Here is a 21,654-nt window from a genome sequence, read left to right as displayed (position 1 = left end):
GGGCCGCGCGGGCCGGGCCGGGGGGCTCCTACCTTTCCGGCTCTTCGGAGAGCTCCGCTTGCTCCGGGCGCTGGCTCGCTCTTCCTCAATCGCAGCTGCTATCTCAGGGTTGTCTTCCCCATTGTACCAGACCAGGAGCTCCTCGCCCGGCGCGATTGGCTGCGGGGAGAGAAGAGACAAGCGCCGAGCCAATCAGAACGGCGGTTGTTGACGGGGGCGGGGCGCGCCGGGCCGCGGGCGGGAGCGGCGCCGATGGCAAACAGCTGTGGGCGCCGCGCGCGGCCGGCCGGCAGGAAGGGCTCCTTAACCCTTGGGGCGCAGGCCGGCGCGCCGCCGGACCCCGCTGGAAGGAGGCCCCCGCTAGCGGCGGAGGCGCGCGGACGCACAGGCCGGCCACCCGCAGCCCCTGGAAGCCCGTCGGTTTATACTCGAACTGCCGGGCGCTGTCACATCTTGCCATTCGCAGCCTCATGACTACCCACGCAGAAGAAAAAATAAAACATGGAACCATTTTGCCCCTGAAATCTAAGTTGATGAGAAATTTAAAGCATAATTAAAAAGAAGCAGGCGGCATGGAAAGCGGGACGCTGAAAGATAATTACCAGCGCACGTTTCAGATTCCAAGAGCAAGTTAAGCATGGTAACAAGGCAGAACTATATGCCACTGCACGTTTGTAAATGTGCCGCTATTTATATCACTGAAATGCTAAAAGGAGGCAGCGCCGAGGACAGGGCATTATCTAGGCATTGCCACCAACCTGCTCCGCTTTGTGTAAAAGAGTTCACTGCCTGGCCCTTTGTACCAAACATCAAGATTTCACATATGTTTAAATATGAAAGAAATATCTCCCGTGTATTATGTTCCTAAAATACTAAATTCTTGACAGTTATGTATGACTGGGAGTAATGAGTGCATACGCCATCATCGTAAGGATTACACCTAGAACAAGAAACTGAAGAAAAAACAGAGTGCAAAGTTTAGACCCCTAAATGGGGAAATGGCTTATTGGTTTCTCTAGCAATGCTTCATCTGTTCAAAAAGTTTCCAGGGTATTAATAAAAGTAAAATTCTCTCTAAACCCCACTGAATAAGAATCCATGAGAAAAGGAGTAAATAAAAAGGAAAGCTTTTCCTTAAAGAAGATCCCAACTAATAAGTAAAAACAGAAAAGATGGAATTAGAAAATCACCATTTGGTAATCATCGTAGTAATAATCGATTCAGGCAAGAATTGTCAATGGATGATGTAGGTCAAATTGAGTAACTATTTGCATAGTCTCGAAATATCTCCCCATAAAATATTTATTAATTACAAAGGAAAAAACAGCATCTGTAATGAGACAAATCTTCACCATATGCCTCCTGATATGATGCACAGAGGAGAACAAAGCACCACTTCTAGAAGATTTCTGCCCCAAATACAAAGACAGAACCTAATCATGATGAAACATAAAAGAAATGTAAACTTTGAGATATTCTATAAGCTAAGTGGCCAGTTCTCAAAACTGAAAGGTAGGCTCAGCGCCTGTAGCTCAAGCAGCTAAGGCACCAGCCACATACACCAGAGCTAGCGGGTTCAAATCCAGCCCATGCCTGCCAAACAACAATGACAACTACAGCCAAAAAATAGCTGGGCATTATGGTGGGCGCCTGAGGTCCCAGCTACTTGGGAGGCTGAGACAAGAGAAACGCTTAAGCCCAGGAGTTGGAGGTTGCTGTAAGCTGTGACGCCACAGCACTCTACCCAGGGCAACAACTTGAGGCTGTGTCTCAAAAAAAAAAATTAAATAAATAAATAAATAAATAAACTGAAAGGTTACAGCTGCAAAGACAAAAGCACCGCCCATGCTAAGGAGACTGATGAGATGTGACAACTGAATGTGGCCAGAGTTCTCTTTTCCTATAGGTACATGATGAGAACAACCAACAAAATTTGAGTCAACTACACAAATTAGCTAATAAAATAATGTGTTGGTGGTAGCTTCCTGATTTTGGTCATTGTACTGCGGTTATGTAAGAGAATGATCCTATTTTTTGTGGGGGAAGGGAAATTCCACCTCAGAGGTCAGTTCAGAAACGTAATAGTTCCTCACTTCAACTTACCTCCTAGTCTAGATAAAACCCTTAAGAGTAAATACTACTTCATTTCATTCTCTACAGAACTACCACTGTTTATATAACCCAAATTTCAAAATATTCTAAACTCTTTAAAAGAACCAACCACTCTTTCCTTTGCTTCCTCCAACCCTTGCATAGATGGCCAAAACTTACCATTTTCTAATATTTGAACCAATATAAACTTAAACCAAAACCATGTGATATAGAAAAGATTAATGAGTTAAAACAGCCATCACAGATGACTTTTGGCATTCTGATAGCCAATCTGTTTCTGTTGAAAGAATAGCTTATTTTAAAACAAACTACTTCTAGATGTGAATTCCAAATGTATAGTTTGTTTCTCTATCTTTTGTTATAAGCCACATATTTATGAAATGGTGGTATCAAACAATTTGATTTGAAATGACTAGGGTTCTCAGAAACATAAAAAATAAAACCAAAAAAGAGCACGGGAAAGTGAATTCCCAATATATTCCCAGCCAGAACAGCACGACCAGAAAACTGGCCGGAAGACACCGCCGGACATTTTCAAGATACCTCTAAGAATAAGAGCTGAAGTTTCCACATTCATTCCACTGCAAGTCATCGGTGCAGGGCTAACTGTACTAGCAAGTGGCAAAGTTCAATACCGGCACAAACTCTTACCTTAGGAAGGCACTCACATCCTAAGCTATTCTTTTGTTGTGCAAAACACACAATATGAAAACACACCAGAATCTGTTTGTACCGCAAATCTAATATAAAATTTCTAAAAGGCTAATGAGCTGGTAAAGCACTAGATCAAGAGAACCTATTTGGTTAGCTGCTGAACAGCTTGCAAAATTCTTAGCAGCCGAGACAGTTATTACATCATGGAGCTATATGTGCTTCCTAATTTACATTAGAACAGCTACACCAAGAGCAGACCTTTGTGAAAAGGAAAAGAATAGATCTTTTAAATCAAGACTTGTTTTCCTCTGTACTGTACTGTTTTTCTCTTCTGTACTGCTTAGCATTTTTTAAGTCACATTAAGAAGAAAAGAAAAACTATGCCCTTAAAGAAAGGAACTACAAATCTATGTTTTAAAAAAGTAAAGTCAGGCTCGGCGCCTGTGGCTCAAGCGGCTGGGGCGCCAGCCACATACACCTAAGGTGGCGGGTTCGAATCCCCAGCCCGGGCCCACCAAACAATGACGGCTGCAACCAAAAAATGGCCAGGCGTTGTGGCGGGCGCCTGTAGTCCCAGCTACTTGGGAGGCTGAGGCAGGAGACTCGCTTGCGCCCAGGAGTTGGAGGTTGCTGTGAGCGTGATGCCATGGCACTCTACCCAGGGGGATAGCTTGAGGCTCCGTCTCAAAAAAAAAAAAGTAAAGTCAAAAGCCCAAATGATCTTTTTAAATACATTTTGATGTTAAAGAAAAAATAACAAAAAAGACTTTAAACTCTTCCAAATTTTCCTCTGGGTTTGGACAGACTTTATAGAATCAAGCATATCTTTTCTGTAAATAGCAGTATATACACTATAAACGTAAAATGTTATCAAACCAGTCAGGAAGAAGCAAGGTTCTGATATTCCTGACACTAAGGTAAGAAAAAATTCCTGACACTTTTCAGGAATCTTAGAAGATTGAGTGAATGATCAGAACTCACAGAGTATGTCCACTCCTACCACACACAATCTAGCTCCTCGCATGATCTTATAAAAGTCAGAGGTCAGGAGCGATGCCTGTAGCACAGTGGTTATGGTGCCAACCACATATACCAACGGTGGCCGGTTCAATCCCTGCCCGGCCAGCTAAACAACAATGACAACTGCAGCAAAAAATAGCCAGGCGTTATGGCGGGCACCTGTAGTCCCAGCTACTTGGGAGGCTGAGACAAGAGAACTGCTTAAGCCCAAGAGATAGAGATTGCTATGACCTGCAAGGCCATGGTACTCTGCCAAGGGCAAGATAGTGAGACTCTGTCTCCAAAAAAAAAAAACAAAAAAAGTCAGAGGTCAGATTCCAGCCTCAAGTCTCCTACAGATGATCTGGACTTAAGACTGAAACTCAGCTAGGCGCCTGTGGCTCAAGTGGCTAAGGCGCCAGCCACATATACCCAAGGTGGCGGGTTCGAATCCAGCCTGGGCCCGCCAATCAACAATGACGGCTGCAACCAAAAAAAATAGCCAGGCATTGTGGCAGGCGCCTGTGGTCCCAGCTACTGGGGAGGCTGAGGCAGGAGACTCGCTTGAGCCCAGGAGTTGGAAGTTGCGGTGAGCTGTGATGCCACAGCACTCTACCCAGGGGGATAGCTTGAGGCTCCTGTCTCAAAAAAAAAAGACTGAAACTCATCCTTCTCCTGATGGACCACCAAACTCCACCTAATCTGGCCACTATCTCATCTCCAAGATTCCTCTCCTCTATCCAGCCACCCTAGCCTTTCTTCTACTCCTTTAAAAGCAAACAAACAAAAAAACTAGCTTATTACTACTCTTCAGTCCCTTGCTTCTCCCAGCCCGTCCTCCTGGGCTATTCCTGCAGCTCCCTGAGTGGCTGGCTCCTTCCTATTTTAGAGAAAGGATTTCTAATGTCTTTTCTTAGAAGAAAGCAGAGTAGCCTTCCCTGACCTAATCTCGCTCTATCAAATTTTATTCTCTCCAATGCACTTGTCATCATCTGAAATTATTCTGTTTATGTATTTACTTGACTATATCTGCCTCCTTCCCCTTAAAATGACAGTTCCAAGAGACCAGACACCTTATCTGTCCTATTCACTGCTATAGGAGAATAACTGGTACAAAGTAGATACTTGATAAATATCTCTCAAACTAATGAACAGATGAATGGACAGCAGGCTTAACAGTTAACTTTCAAAAACTTAAAAACTATTTTTAATCAAACTACAAACAAAACCAATGCTGAGATTTCCCAATTATGTGGGTGGGATAATAAGTTGAGAAGGAAACAGAGCCCAGAGAACGTCACATGTGATGGATTTACGAAGTCCAGCCCATAGAACACGATCTGCAAGAACACAGTTAGGTAACCACTCGTAAGGCATCTAAAAGGCCTGGGCATTACTAGAGAAATACCAAAGGTCAGGACGGGGGCAGGTCTGCAAAAAGCAGAATTATGTTACTCTGGACAAAGATGAGTAAAAAGAATAGCAGTAGGATAGCTAGTTAACACTTCGAGTCCTTACATCAGACTATGGCCTATTCAGAGAACCTTATTATATTGGCTTGTTTAACCTTCTCAGTAACTGCAGAACTCAAGTTTTACGATTACCTCCATTTTTACAGGTGAGGAAACCAAGACACAGAGAGATTAAGTAACTTCACATGGTCACACATCTTGAAGCCAAAACAGTCTGCTCACAAGACAAAGTGCTCCAAGTCCCCACAACGGCCCACAACACTGCACCACCTTGCCAAAAATAACCACTATCATCTATCAGCACTTACTGGGTGCTAGGGCCTATCAATACAACTCATGCAAACCATCCTAACAACCCTATAAGGTAGATACTAGAATTACCTGTATCTTACAACAGGGAACTGAGGCACAGAGAAAGGGGACTTAACTCAGGTTACCCAGCTAGTAAAGTCACACCAGCTTGCCTTGGATCACAAAGCTAGGCAAGATCTTACCCAGCAGTCTAGCCTCACAGTACACTCTCCCAACCGCTATTCTACCTTGCTTCTTGATGTCCCCGCAAATTTGCTATTAGAGATGAACACATTTTAACTTGAAGTCTAAGGAAAGAATTGTAGTCCCCTAACATCTCCTGGGCTCCCATTCCTACTCCCTCCAAACATCATTCCTACTACCCTGATTGTCTCCTATTCATCTCCTAGCAGGTGTTTTCCTCTATACCAGAATTCTACCTGGCTGATTCAACTAGATCTCTCTCTCACTTTAAATCAACTTGAGAAACAATGAATCCTTTTATCAAATTTTCAATCCAAATTCGAACTTCAGAATAACAAAATTATACAGTAATACCCAGGAGAAAAGCATGAACCACAATCCAGCTGAACAAAAATGGAAAACAAGATTTTTAAAATCTTAAATGAGAAAAAATACCACACACACTTACACACACACACAAATTTCCTTTGGGCATGGGAAGCAAGAACAATGTCAAGGCAAAAGCAGCACAAGACAATTAAATAGCTACCTGTTAACTCAACTTCCCTAAGTCCTACTGCTACCACACTCACAAAACTCAGCATATGCTTGCAGAGCTGGCCACCATCTTAGAATGTTCTGCTCATCCACATTGTTCAAGTTGATGGAGATATTTTTTTGTCAGGGACTGTCCCCCAAGCTATGACATTTTTAATAGAAACAAGTGAATAAAGACAAATTTGCCTTATGGCAATTTTAGCAAATACATCTATTGCAAAAAGCAACCGCCATCTTTATGGAATCAAGATTCTGCCTTAGAGCGTTTCCGTGAATAATGTGCAAATTCATCTTCCCAGAGAAGGTGCCTAGAGAACGTGCCAGTGGCCAGGGACAGAGGGGCAGTGCTCAGGGCTTCCTCACATGACCATGCCTGAGCCCTCTCTGTAACCTCACTACCAACCCCAGAATGTGACTTTCATTTCAACAATTAACATCGTCTCCAAAGAAAAATTTGGCAGAAGGAAGAAAACATGTTCTGTTCCATTTCTATTCTGAGTAAAATCAAGAGAAAAGCAAAGCTCATCCGAGGCTGCATCGATGCTGAAGACTAAGACCGTGTTTGCCGTTAGCACAGACCCACCGTCGCTACTGATAGTTTCTCACAGTTGGCTAGATCTGCCAGTCACACAGCTCCTCATGCCTCTGTGCCTGAGGAGGAGGGAAGCAGCTGCCACAAGCTAAACTCATCAGTATCTATAGCAATGCAGCATGTAATTACTTAACACCATCTTCAGGCTTTAGTTCCTTGACATGCACGAAGCAGTGGCCACCATATACTTAAAACAGAACCCCGAGCATGTGCATGAGCCACTTTTAGACATAATCCTTTCAAGGTCTGAAAAGTCATGATTGTCAGTCACGACTAAGGACAGCATTTAGAAAACCACAGGCAAAGCGACAGCAAACTAATTCTAACACTGTTACCTTTAAAGTTTTATAGTAAATGGCTCTGTTGATTTCCAGCGGAAATAAATTTTGCTCTTCTCCTGAGCAAGCCCAATTCACATAGCGCAGCCAGTTCCCCTTCTCTGGATCAGTGGCATCGATGCACATCCATCCCAAATTGGGGTAATACACCTTGGGAACGGGAATGGGGGGAAAAAATGCTTTTGTTAAAATACAAATTATCTTTAAAGTGTTTCTATTTTCAACTTTTAAGATAATTCTTTTTCATTATATGCAAATATTCTAGAAAGCATTTCACCAAAACAAAAATAAGCAGCAGAGAAAAGAAAAACACAAGGTGAAAACTGAAATCCAAAACTGTATAATTCTCATTATTTTTCTACTGGGCATGTTTATTCTTTTCCCCTAAACTTAAAAGAACTATGGTTAATATGCTTAATGATCTCCAAATGCTTTACCAATACAGAGACAAGTGACAACTATGTTTCTTAAAGAAGAGAACTGAGCTCGTAGCCGTGTTTAGCAGGACCCAAATCCCAAGTTTTCTGGGTTGTTCTGCCAGTCCTGGGCTATGCAGTTCCACAGGTCCCTTTCTGGCAGGGCTAACAGGGACTTCCGGAAGTGACCACACATTGTGAACCAGCCACATGGGTGACAGAGTATGATGCTTGCTTTTGCAAACTCAGTGGTCAGCTCTATCCAGATCATCTGTCATGACTAAGGTGCAATGGAACATACTCTAGGAAATATCAGTGCCCTGCAAAAAAGAAGGAATCAAACACTCAACCTCTTTCAGGAGTCAGATCAAATCTACTCTTGCAAATCGCTTTTCCCACCAGCCATGCTGGATCAATCAATCCCGATGCTCCTAGCACTTATCATTTTTTCATTTTAGTGAATATCTATGTAGCCACTATTTTAACTATAATGCTGTTTATGCATACATATGTGTACATATTTTATTTCCCCAAAATCACCCACATAGACACTGAAACAGAACTGCAGAATCAACTGGTGACAGATGTGCTGAGCAAAAGAAATGGGTCTTTTACTTTCTTTTTAGGAGAAAAGAAAAGACTCTAGATGCTTCCATTTCTTCCCTATGACTTTGCCAGTCACCCTTCTTCCCTCTCCTACTCACATTACCCCCTTTCTCTATTACACCTTCCCTTCTGGAACAAAGCTCTCCCTCCCCAGCTGACAATGAGGACTCTGCTGGGCATGTGCAGGTGTCCGAGCCGGTGACAGCCAGTGTGAAGCACCCATGGTCCTGGGCACTAACAGCACTTTCCTCCCGTTGGGAGTCAGACAACAGCATGATGCCACATGCCTGACAGATTATTTCGTTTAACTCACTGTAGCCGGTTTATAATCCTCCCTCCTTTCAACATGTGGAAGTTGAAGCTCAAGAATTAAGTAACTTTCCCCAAGTCACCTTCTTACATGTAATGGAGATGGACTTAAATGGAGATCTGCTTGACCTCTGTTTACGAGTGACTCCCTTGACCATCCTGGTTAAATGACCGGATGGTCACCATCTAATGAGCACCTGGCACATGACGAGTTCATGACAGAAGGTGCTTTGCAGTGACTTTCTTTAATCATCATAGCACCAGGGAGAATATCTATACACAGCAACTTACACAGGTATTCATCCCACTGACACCGAGCTCATGGATGAAAAGTGTTTTGATTGATCACAGCGGATGGCAGAGTCCCACACACACCACACCCAAATACTGGCACAGTTACACAGATTGATGAGGTGCACAGACAAGCACAGAGGTGGCTGCCACAAAACCTCACTAGTTCAAAGGCAGCCACAGTCTGTCTATCCACCTGCCTCAGGATAACAACACAGGCTGCCCAGGAACTTCCTGGCTCTTAGGTCTAGACCTTTGCACAAAGCAAAATGTTCCAGTTGAGTGAATTCTTTCTTTATGCATAGCTCATTTGGTTTCAAAAGAGACAAAGGTATCTTCTAAGTCACACTGACCAATGTGCAAAAAGAAAAGTTTTACAGAAAAAAACAAAGAGTTCAAAAATAGGCAAACAAATAATGCATACAGGAATACACATAACCAAAACATTGTGGAAAAAAATGTTAAACTGAATAATGTAATTTTAAATTAAAACAATTTTTACCCACCAAACTGGCAAAAATTGTTTTGGGGGGGGGAAAGAATGGAAAAGGTCTGAGAAAAAGATTTCCCAAACACTGCTGATCAGAGAACAAACTGACAGAATATTTTGGGAGAAAACTAAAAAAAAAAAAAGTTTAAAATAAAAATACACTTTAACCAACTTGCTCACTTGCAGTAATTTATTCTAATGAGATCATCGGGCAACTGCACCCAGATGTATATACAAAGATGTTTATAGTAGTCTGGTTTACTACAAACTGTTTCCAATTCATGGCTAATTGGGAAGCAATATGGAATTAGCTTAGTAAATTATGATCCATCCAGAGAGCTGAAACCTAGGAAGATACTAAAAGTACTATAAATGAAAATTAGATGATGTGAGAATTTTTATTTTCTGTTATATATTTCTATATTCTCTAGGAAGTGTTTCCCATAAACTAAATACACATTATTTCTATTATTATAAGAGAACAGGCTCAGCGCCCATACCACAGTGGTTACGGTGCCAGCCACATACACCGAAGGTGGCAGGTTTGAATCCAACCTGGGCCAGCTAACCAACAATGACAACTGCAACAAAAAATAAGCGGGCGTTGTGGCAGGCACCTGTAGTCCCTGCTACGTGGGAGGCTGAGGCAAGAGAATCGCTTGAGCCCAGGAGTTTGAGGTTGCTGTGAGCTGTGACACACAGCAATTTACCGAGGGCGACATAATGAGACTTTGTCTCAAAAAAAAGATAACACAAACGTTGGAGGAACACATTTATCAGCATTGAGATATCTTATAATACACTGATGACTGAATAAAGCCATTTATAAAAAGTATAGATTAATCATTTTTATTTTTAGTATAAAAGTATATAAAGAGAAAAATGATCTGAACACAAAAATATAAATACATCACTAATGCTATTCTCTGAGAAGTGGGGTAATCCATAATTTTTATTTCCTTTTTTTTTAATCTGGGTGTTTCTTCCATTAATTAGAAATACATCTATTTCTACATCTATACAGCAGAAAAGGGAGGTGGGGCCAGATGCAGTGGCTCATGCCTGTAATCCGAGGTGAGGCCAAGGTGGGAGAAATACTCCAGGCCAGGAGTTTGAGACCAGCCAGGGCAAGATAATGAGGGTGCTATATCTACAAAATTGTTTTTTAATTAACCAGTGCACACCGATAGTCCCAGGTAATCTAGAGGCTGAGGTGGAAGGATCGCTTGAGCCTAGAAGGTGGACACTCCAGGTAGTTTGGATCACACCACTGCACTAAAGCCTAGGTGACAGAGGGAGACGCCACCTCTTCCCCCTCCACTAAAAAAAGGGGTGAGAAGAGCAAACCTAAATTTGAACGAAGGCACTCAAGGTCCACTGATGTTGCTAAACTAAAATCTTTCTCCTCATTCTCCACATACATTTTCTTTTAAGTATATAGCTTTCTTGTTTTTATTAAGAATTTATATTTAAGGACGGGGAAGAAAACATGTTTTTCTACAATTCCCATCTTAGTTGGTCAACCTTGGTTTCCAATCAAATTAATTTCAGTGATTGACACATAAAACTAATTTCCAAAATAAAATAATTATGCTTAACTACAAATTACAAGACTGCACTGTGCCACACACCATCAGCTGAGGGTAGTGAGAAAACAGTGGACAAATAACCACAACCTCTTCCTTTCAGACTAAGACAATGGAAAGGCAGGTAACAAATGACATGCAATGGAACCACTTCCAGATTGTCACAGGGGGCTCGGCGCCTATAGCTCAACCGGCTAAGGCGCTAGCCACGTACACCTAAGGTGGCGGGTTCGAATCCCCAGCCCAGATCCGCCAAACAACAATGACGGCTGCAACCAAAAAAATAGCCGAGCGTTGTGACGGGCGCCTGTGGTCCCAGCTACTTGGGAGGCTGAGGCAGGAGACTCGCTTGAGCCCAGGAGTTGGAGGTTGCTGTGAGCTGTAATGCCACGGCACTCTACCCAGGGGGACAGCTTGAGGCTCTGTCTCAAAAAAAAAAAAAAAAAAACAAAAACAGATTGTCACAGGGGCCAAGAAATGCTCAGTTGACTTGAGCCCAAAGAGAAATACTGCCGTGTGATCAATGATTTTTCCTGATCCAATCTATGGAACAGTCCCTTTTAAGAAGGCAAGAATGCCTGATTATGTACTATTATAAAACAATTTTGCCAAATTAACTGTCAAGATTCCCAATCCCCACTCAGAAGGAACTGAAGAACGAGAGGTGCCACGACACCAAGCACTGAGCTAGATGCTTTCTGTTATTCCGTTTAGCCTTTCTAAGAATCTATACAGTAACACCCCCTTTTTAAATGAGAAAATTTATGGAAGGTTGGTAACTTCAGCAGAATAACCAAGTCACCATAATCAGAGCCAGGATTCAAACCTGGTGCCCTCATTTCTCCCCACACCAGAATAAAATAGATATGCAAATAAAGAAAGGGGGAACTTGTGCTTCTTTCCTGCTAAGAGGGGTTCTCAACTTACCTTTCTCTCTTCCCTCTTTCCAAACCCTTCCTCTCCAGACCTGACCTCCCCTGGACTGTCCCCCTAGGCCCTACCTCCTTTCTGCCTTTACTGCCAAATGCAGGCTGAGTAGGAACTCTTTGCCAAGCAAAATGTTATTTTCATACCACCCAATTTCTATTCAATTTAATCCAGTCATTTTGAAATGGTGATAAAATAACCTAAATTCAAATTTTAGCACATGCCAATTAAAATCCAGCATTCAAACTTAAATCTTCATGCCCTATAGAGAAAGGTTTGCAAAGAAGATACCAAACAGTTACATTGGGAGACAGAAGTCAGGATGGTTTTACTTATGGCCCTCCTTATTATTTACTTGATACGTTATGCATGTAATAATTCAAATTTGTAATTTAAAAACAATTCTCATTCAATTAATGCAACTACCAACATTCTAATGCCAACTGTTCACCTACAAGGTCCTCAGCCAACCTTAACTTGCAATAACCAACTTACTGTGACGGAAATGATTCAGGAATTAAGACATGGAATGAAGAAACCTGATACTGACTCTCATGTTGAGAGAAGTCTTATGTTCACCCAAAGCAGCCCCCACACATCACAGTCTACAGCAGTAAAACCATCTCCACCACTGTCCTCTGGACTCCCCTCCACTGCATGACACCTGGGTTCTGAAACAATGGTGACGACAGCAGCTCTCTTGAAGGCCCTGGCTCCTGCTTTAGTTTGTCCATCCTGACTGAGGCTCCTTGCCATATCGTCATTTCCTGGGGATCTGGCTTGTTGAATTTCCAGTGTATGATCTATACCCTACATCCCGCTTCCCCTGTCTATGCCTGAAAGACGGACAGCAGGCCCGTATTTCCCTCCAATGAGTGTCCACTGGTAAACCTTGACCCAGCTCTCCGAAGTCAGTCCTGGGACCTATGCCTTTCCCCATTACCATTCTAATTTTTTTGGTTCCAAATACAGCCCCTATTCTCCAACATTAGGAAAGAAAGAAATTCTGAGGCAAAATGAAGGTATTATTTAGTTGGTAATCTTGACATTTACTGATGAGGAAAAATGTCTATAGCATATAGGTTTTCTAAATCTTTTATGGGTACGTAATAATTGTACCTATTTATGAAGTACATGTGATATTTTGATATGTACATACAATGTGTAATGATCAAATTAGAGTATCTAAAATATCCATCACCTCAAACAGTTAATGAGTACAAACATACAATTACATACAAGGAATAAGTTTTAGCTGATTCTCTTTTATAATGTACTCAACTATCAAAAGGATGTTTTTATCACCTAAGTGATCATTCAAATTTTCTTCTCTGATATTCAGGTTCAAGTTAATATTTACTGAGCCAGAGTTGTCCATAACAGCTAATTTCATACACATCATCTAATCTGTAGTCAAATAAATCTATGAGGTATCCTACCCTTACTTAACAGGGAAAATAAAAGGAAAAAAGGATAGCCTAACTTTAGTATAAAACCATTTCAATAAAAATATCTAGTAAAAGTTAGGGCTTTCCAAGTTACAAAGAATGTCATTAACGCTGCTATCTAGAAAATACTATACCTTCCTAGCATGTTCAAATTTCAGATGACTTTTAGTTACAGAATGTAACTGCCACCCTTACAATTAACATTCCAGTGACTACAGACAAAATGGATCTTCACTATCAACTACCTCACCCCTCAGATTACTTGAGCTCAAAGCCTTCCTTCCAGAACTACTCTACTGCGTCCCGTATTCTACAAAGTTCTGAAGATTCTAGAATAAGGAAAATAAAAAGAATCTATCACTAATTGACAATGGAACTTTTTACTACAATAAATCTACCTGTCAGAAGACATCTCCCAATACCCAGGTTACTTTTATAAGCGAGTCGAAGATACAAATTTAGAAAATAGCTTGGCCTCTCAACCCTCGAAGCCCAGTCTAATCTCCAACTCTACCAGGTAAGCCACACTCACGGACCCTCTTTTTTGAAATTACTCTGGCCAGATTTTATACCTAAATTACACAATTTAAATTGTGATAAATGACACAAATGTTTCTGGAAAATCTCTCCAAAACAGATGCCCGACAAATGTTCACTGGTTCATAGTGGGCGCCAATCAACACCCATTGGATGAACAATGTACTCGTACTCTTAAATCAAAAATTCTATGTTTGGACCATACATTTTTAAGAATTCCATACAGTCCTAGAAATAATATGGAAAATGTTTTATGTATATGGACACTTATATTTTTCTGAGGAGATTCTCAAAAGGGCTCACAATGCAAAAAAATGTAACCATCTCTGTGCTTCACTGAAGGGACGTGGACTAAACAGGCAACCAAGGAACACGGGCTCCCAGCCCAACTCCAGGAACAGCACCTGAAACAGCAAGCCAGCCACCTGCAACTCTGATTTCTCACATGTGGAGAGATGGAGGCCATTCATAGCATTCCTTTATCCCCAAAATAAAAAGCTCCATTACTTACTGCCAGTAGTTTACAGCACTACCAAAGTCATATGCTAACCTTAGTGTTCCAGAACTTAGGACAGTGCCAGGTACGTGGTTAAAAGCTTAACAAATAGGTATTAAATGAGCAAACAAATAAACTCTCTAATAAAACATTTCCAACAGGTTAACCTGTACTCAGAACCAACCTGTTCAAAAGGATTGATTTACTTCTCTGTACTTCAACATCTATCCTGCAATTCCTGTGAGAAGAATGTGACTGGTTAGCTGCTTCTGTAACAACCAATTCAGGCCGTGTGCCTGTAATCCTAGCACTCTGAGAGGCCAGGGCAGGTGGATTGCCTGATCGCATGAGTTCAAGACCAGCCTGAGCCACAGCAAGACCTCGTCTCAAAAAAAAAAAAAAAGAAAAGAAATAGCCTGGAGTTGTGGCAGATATCTGTAGTCCCAGCTACTCGGGAGGCTGAGGCAAGAGGATTGCTTGAGCCCAAGAATTTGAGGTTGCTGTGAGCTATGATGCCATGGCACTCAACCAAGGGTAACAAAGTGAGACTCTGTCTCAAAAAAAAGAAAGAAAGAAAAAGGCTGTATTGGTGCAATGTTTACTGAAGGTAACAAGTAAGACTCTGTCTCAAAAAAAAAAAAAAAAAAGAAATTAAAATTAAAATGTAAAAACCATTCTTAACTCCAGGGCTGTAAAACAACAGGCAGCAGGGTGGATTTCCCTGGCAGTACAGGCCTTTCCCTGTGGTTTAGTAGTTGGAAAGTATCAGTGAGAGTTGAGTACTGCTTTCAGAAAAAATATTCTGGCCATGTACGGTGGCTTACACTAGTAATCCTAGCACTCTAGGAGGCCAAGGCAGGAGGATTGCCTGACACCAGAAGTTCAAGACCATTCTAAACAAAGTGAGACCCTATCTCTACCAGAAACAGAAAAATTAGCCATGCATGGAAGCTGGTACCTACAGTCTCAGCTACTCGGCAGGCTGAGGTAGGAGGATCACTTGAGCCCAGGAATTGGAGGTTGCTGTGAGCTAGGCTTAAGCCAGGGCACTCTAGCCCAGGCAAGACTCTGTTTCAAAAAGAAAAGAAAAAAAAAATTCTGCAGAATTAGTCGGTTGACTTCACTACTCTTTTTCTTCCTTTTTTTTTTTGAGACAAAGTCTTGCTTTCTTACCCCCAGTAGAGTACCACGGCATCAGAGCTCACAGCAACCTCAAACTCTTAGGCTCAAGCGATCATCTTGCCTCCCCTTCCCAAGTAGCTGGGACTACAGGTACCCACCACAACACCTGGCTAAGTTTTAGAAACAGAGTCTCACTCTTAGCTCAGGCTGATCTCGAACTCATGAGGTCAGGCAATCCACCTGCCTTGGTCTCTCAGACTGCTAGGATTACAGGCTTGAGCCACCGAGCCCATCCTTCTGTCTTTTTCTTCCTGCCTATAATTTTAACTTACAAATAGTATGAAATTAGAAGAACTGAGATAGCAAGGTCTTACAGACTCACTTGTTAATATTTTATCCTAACATTGTGGATGGCTAAAAGCTTTCACTTCCTTAAAAAAATTACATTAAAGTCTTTTCACTATAAAGTGACAATTTCTCTATCAATTTTAACTGATATAAACTTCTACTTCTTCCCCTCATCCTTCTGACTTGTTCCCTAAATGAATAAAATGCAAAACAGAACTGGTGAACTATTAGTTTTCATCTTTGAGAATGAATTTTCTTAAATTATTAAAAAGATGAACAATACTGGGTTTTTAGGGTCTAGGAAGAAATATGGACTCTCAGTGGTTATGTAAATTAAATTAGTACAGATCCTTCTGAAGGGTGGTGGCAAAATTTATTAAAGAGTAAAATGTATATAACTTTTTGACTTCACATTTATACATCAAGAAATTTATCTTGAGAAGATAATCAGATAAGGCAGCAGCACATACATTTATATATAGTGAGCTTTATACTTTGAAGAATTATTTATAATCATGAAAGATTAAAACTGTTTAAATGTCTAACACAGGGCCTGCTTAAATAAATCATGAATGGCATACAATGGAATTCTGGGTAAGCATAAGAAATAATGATGTAAATACACAGCTGGCATGGCTATGTCAATAGTATAGTGAAAGAAAAAAGCACATTACAAAGCTGCGTGTACTATTTGATCTCAACCGCATCAATTTCTATATATGGTATTTGTGTATGTACCTGTGTCTGAGGAACAGAAGGAAAACAGAGGCAGAGAAGCAGAGTTATGTTCAGGCAGACGGTCACAGTGATTACAGCTGGATGGTAGGCGTTCTGATATATATAAGATATAAAATGTCAAAGGATTTTATCAGAGGCGGTTTTATATCGCCACGGATTACTCAGCATGTGTGGGGCCAGTGGAGAGAAGTATTCCACACAGTCCTGAGATACCTCTTACATATACAAGAAAGTAAAAATCACTTAAACATTTTCTGTATTGTTTATATTATTTTGCACTGAGTACGTATTAATTTTAAGTTTTAAAACAGACTTGTTAGAACAGACAGCACTGAGAGTGACCCTAATGTAAATACGGACCCCAAGGTGATAACACGGTGTCAGCGAGGGTCCTGGGATGGTAGCAAACTTACCACTCTGGCGCGGGGTGAGCCAGGCGGAGGGGCTGTGCACAGGCGGGAGATGGGCACTATCTGTACTTCCTGCTCAACTTGCCCATGAACAAAACAGCTCTAAGAAATTAAGTCTAAAACAATTCCAAGTTTTTGTTCATTAGAAGCAATTTCAGACCCACAAAAATGATCTGGAAAGGATTTTATCACAGGTGGTTTTAAAATGCCGCAGATTACTCAGCGTGTGGGGCTGGCCCAGAGAAGCATGAGAGTCCTGAGTCTCAGCTGGCAGCGTCCGGCCGGCCCAGACTGAGTGAACAACACTGCACTCGTGAGAACCTATTTCCTGCACCCCCCTGTGAATACTCTACTGCTTCTCTGCTGTTATTTCTGATTTAATAGAATGTTTTCTGCGAAAGCTTAGAGGACTTAAGACTAGGTTAGATAATCAAGGGCTCAAGAAAAGCAATTTAACACTTTGTCCTAGATTAGCTTTCAAATGGAGTTCTGGCTGGGGTGTTAAGACCCTGCTGCTAAAAGATAAGCTGATTTTAGGAGCTTTGATGAAAGAACAAGTGCCAAGATGAGATTCTGATGATAAGCTTGTTCTGTTACAGTAGTAAGAGTCATTCTGATGCAAGTCTGAGGATAAGACCGGGGGTAGAATAAATTAATGGGGAAAGACTAAGTCTTACCTAAACTTTCACTTTTCTTCCTTATGAGAAAATACATCCATTATAATTTATACTTCCTATACTTTACTATAAGCATACTTATATATCTATCTACTTTTGTTTTTTGTTGAGACAGAGTCTCACTCTGTCACCCTGGGTTGAGTGCTGTGGCATCATCATAGCTCACAGCAACTTCAAACTCTTGAGCTCAAGAAATTTCTCACTTCGGCCTCCTGAGTAGCTGGGACTACAAGTGCCTGCCACAATGCCTGGCTAGTTTTCTATTTTTAGTAGACACAGGATCTTGCTCTTGCTCAGGCTAGTCTTAAATTCCTGAGCTCAAGCAATTCACCGGCCTCAGCCTCCTAGAGTAGTAGGATTATAGGTGTGAGCCACCACACCCAGCCCATATCCATCTACTTCTATTTTTAAGAAAGCAAAAGGCTTAAAGGTTTTTGTATCAAATCCAAATACCTTCTAGCCAAAAGTAGCTGAATAAGATCAGATTTTTTTTTTTTGAGCGAGAGTGTGTCAAGCTGTCACCTTTGGTAGAGTACCACGGCATCACAACTCACAGCAACCTCAAACTCTTGGGCTTAAGTGATTCTCTTGCCTCAGCCTCCCAAGTAGCTGAGACTAAGGCACCCGCCACAACGCCTGGCTATTTTTTTATTACAGTTGTCATTGTTGTTTAGCTGGCCCCGGCCAGGCTCAAACCCACCAGCCTCTGTGTATGTGGCTGGCACCCCTACCCACTGAGCTACGGGTGCCACCAAAATCCAGATTTTTTATAGTTGCAGGAAGGAAAGGCCAGCTCTAATGAGAAGTGAATCTTTAAACCTGATTACAAAGAACTGGCAGTGTCATAAGGATTTGCAAACTGGTAGTAGTGCAGTGTTTAAGAAGCATCTTACATTAACAATGGAATGCTAACAAGTTTAGAGTGGAAACTGAGTCCCTAATATGTCATGATTCCCAATCATAATTTGTCAAAAAGCTACCACTGAGTCATACTATCTATGAATTTGAACGCAAATGAAGCCCAATTTACAAAAAATACCACTAACAATTTATATAACATGCCCAACATCAAACTGTTCCATTGGGTGAAACTATTAAGTTTAATTTAGTTCTACACACAGAACTAACAGAAGCATTTTCTGGTTCCCTAACATTATCCTCAATAAATCAGTGTTAACCTCGTGAGTGTATCTGCCAGTTTCCCTCGGAAAAACATTTAAACTTAAAAAGGTAATTTATGTGGAAGCATAATTTTGTGGTCAAAAAATTTTTAATCATCTTATCTAACAAATGCAATCAGTATAACCTAATTCTCTGTATCCTCAAGGAATCCCAAACAATAAAAAAAAATAATAAAATAAAGAAATTTTTAATCATGAGGCAGTATCTTTAGTAATTAATATTTTCCAGCTAGGCAGTTTTCCCACGAATAGATCCTTTACATCACAAAAGCACTGAAAAAAAGCCCAGAACACAATGATTCTCTGGTAAATCCTCACTTCCTAAAGCCTCTTGGCTTACCAGTCAGAAGATGCATTATAAAGGACTCACAAGAAACAAACTCACAATTATTGGGAGAAACTGTCATATTTTTCATGTTAAAAAAACACTGTTCTCTGTAAAATGAAGAAAAAAAAACACTGCTTATAGCATTAAGAAAAATAACATTCCTCAAATATACAAAATCCCACATAAGTTCTTGATGGAAAGTGCCCACACATTTCTTAGACACACTTTATTTTTAGGCTTTTTTTTTTTTTTACAGTAAGCCATCTTTTTATCCATAGGCTTTTATATGTAATATGTGAAAAACACATCATTCAATTCAGATAATCTGATAGGAATGCTTTTCCTCACCATCTAAAAACTTGGCTTGCCCCATGGAGTTCATTTAAGAACACGAAGAGCTTCTGACCAGGCACGGTGGCTCACGCCTGTAACCCGAGCACTCTGGGAAGCCGAGGAGGGTGAATGGCTTGTGGTCAGGAGTTCCAGACTAGCCTGAGCAAGACCCCATTAAGACGCCAACTCTGCTAAAAACACAAAAACTTGCCAGGTGCTGTGGCAGGTGCCTGTAGTCCCAGCTACTTGGGAGGCTGAGGTGAGAGGATCACTTGAGCCCAAGAGTTTGAGGTTGCTGTGAGCTATGGTGGCACCATAGCACTCGACCCAGGGTGACAGAGACTCTTGTCTCCAGAAAAAAAAAAAAAAAAGATAGATGCTGGAGCCAGACAAACCTGCGTTCTTCTCTTGCCTCTGATCTAATCTAAGTTCAATGTAAATGCTGAATTTCCCTACAATGCACCAGGGAACAACAAGAGCAACCTATTTTACTTTCACACATACCCTAATCAAATATTTCTTATTACCTCAGCTTTTTAAAGATTTTTTTTAAAAACTGACAATTTTTGAGCCCAGAGGGTTAAGTGCCCTGCTTAAAGTCACAGCCAGAAGTAGGATTTTGAAGCCAGGCAGTGCACTGGACACCTTCCTAATTGCCCATCTACCGGGCAAACACATTCTGATTCTGCATCTATAGGCCTCTCAAATGGGGGCTCACGGGGAAAGACAGTTTGTTTCCTGACTGTTTCTCCTCTCCAAGGAGCATGTTAATTCTCTGTTCTCTCTTCCAGGACTGTTGTGAGAACAGGAAATTAATGGAATGAAAGACTTTTGGAAAATTAAAAGCCTCTGTATGAATGTGCCATGTGCTAAATATATCCAATTCTGAATACCCCAGTGACACAGAAATTACTCTCAAAAATACAGAGAAGACGCTAATGGTGTTGCCTTCACAGCCACCCCGGAGTGTCTTTCCTGGTGTTTATCTGGAAGCCTGGAAAGTGACAGACCACCACACGGGAAGTCAAGGTCTTAGTTGCAAAGCCAAACACCCTGGACGAGGCAATATACAAAACAGATTTGACATTTATTGTTGAGGACAGCCAAGTAGTTTCAAAATACAAAAGCATATGTAAATAGCAGTCTGCATCCAGGGAAACACATTTTCTCTTTAATAAAAACATTCTCGATTTTAAAGAACACATTAAAACAACTGTTTTAATTTCAAAATGTCAAATCCTGAGATAACAGGGTAACAATTTCTTTAAAATATACTCTGATAAACAAAGAGCCAGAATTCTTTCTTACCTCCCACATGTATACATTATTCTTAACCTGAGATCTTTTTTTCTTATCACCAACAAATGGCCCAAACTTTTTGCCTTTTAAAATTGGTTTAGTGGCCCAGACACCTAGAAAATAAAATCAATATTTTTATAACTTATTGTAGTTACTTTAAAGATTGAAAGCATTAAAATTAATTCAGCTTCACAAAATAGTTAAGGCTAGACTGCATAAAAGCACAATGAGATCATCAACTAAATCAACTGAGACCAAGTTTAATCAAATTAAATCAAATAGATTTTTATTTTTCTTCTTTATACTCTTTTGTATTTTACAAATAGTCCATGAATAACCTAAACTGTTTTATAATTAGAAAAAAATGTTTTTGGCTCTGCGTCTGTGGCTCAAGTGGCTAAAGCGCCAGCCACATACACGTAAGGTAACAGTTCAAATCCAGCCCGGGCCCGCCAAACAACAATGATGGCTGCAACCAAAAAATAGCCGGGCATTATGGCTGGTGCCTGTTGTCCCAGCTACTTGGGAGGCTGAGGCAGGAGACTCACTTGAGCCCAAGAGTTGGAGGTTGCTGTGAGCTGTGATGCCATAGCACTCTACCCAGGGGAATAGTTTGAGGCTCTATCTCAAAAAAAAAAAAAAAAGAAAAGAATGTTTTGTATTTGTTTTAAAAACTACCCATGTAGTTTTAATCATAAATACTTGAGTAACACAATCACAACTGAGAAGAAATACTAGAATAGAGTGAAACCACAAAAAGAAATTTATTTATTTATTTAATTTTTTTTTTTGCAGCTTTTGGCTGGGGCTGGGTTTGAACCTGCTACCTCTAGCATATGGAGCCGGCGCCCTACTCCTTGAGCCACAGGCACTGGCCCTGCAAAAAATTTTTAAACTCCTCTTTCTGCTTCTC

General features: G+C 41.0%; 1 protein-coding gene across 2 annotated transcripts in view; it reads right to left on the bottom strand.

Moving 5' to 3' along the window:
* PRDM2 (PR/SET domain 2) overlaps positions 1 to 21,654 on the bottom strand; it is a 79,680-nt gene that overhangs the window by 39,280 nt on the left and 18,746 nt on the right. For both annotated transcript variants that reach the window (XM_023515132.1, XM_023515133.1), the window contains exons 3-5: positions 20,751 to 20,854; positions 7,197 to 7,349; positions 33 to 159 (exon numbers count right to left, since the gene is read on the bottom strand). In XM_023515132.1, coding sequence (XP_023370900.1) covers positions 33 to 159; positions 7,197 to 7,349; positions 20,751 to 20,854 — 384 coding nt within the window. The remainder of the gene's footprint in view (positions 1 to 32; positions 160 to 7,196; positions 7,350 to 20,750; positions 20,855 to 21,654) is intronic.

Source organism: Otolemur garnettii, unplaced genomic scaffold, assembly GCF_000181295.1.
Source record: "Otolemur garnettii isolate 467f Iridium unplaced genomic scaffold, OtoGar3 scaffold00067, whole genome shotgun sequence".
Lineage (NCBI taxonomy): Eukaryota > Metazoa > Chordata > Mammalia > Primates > Galagidae > Otolemur > Otolemur garnettii.
Note: the sequence above shows the minus strand (reverse complement) of the source record. Positions and strands in the feature narration are given on the sequence as shown.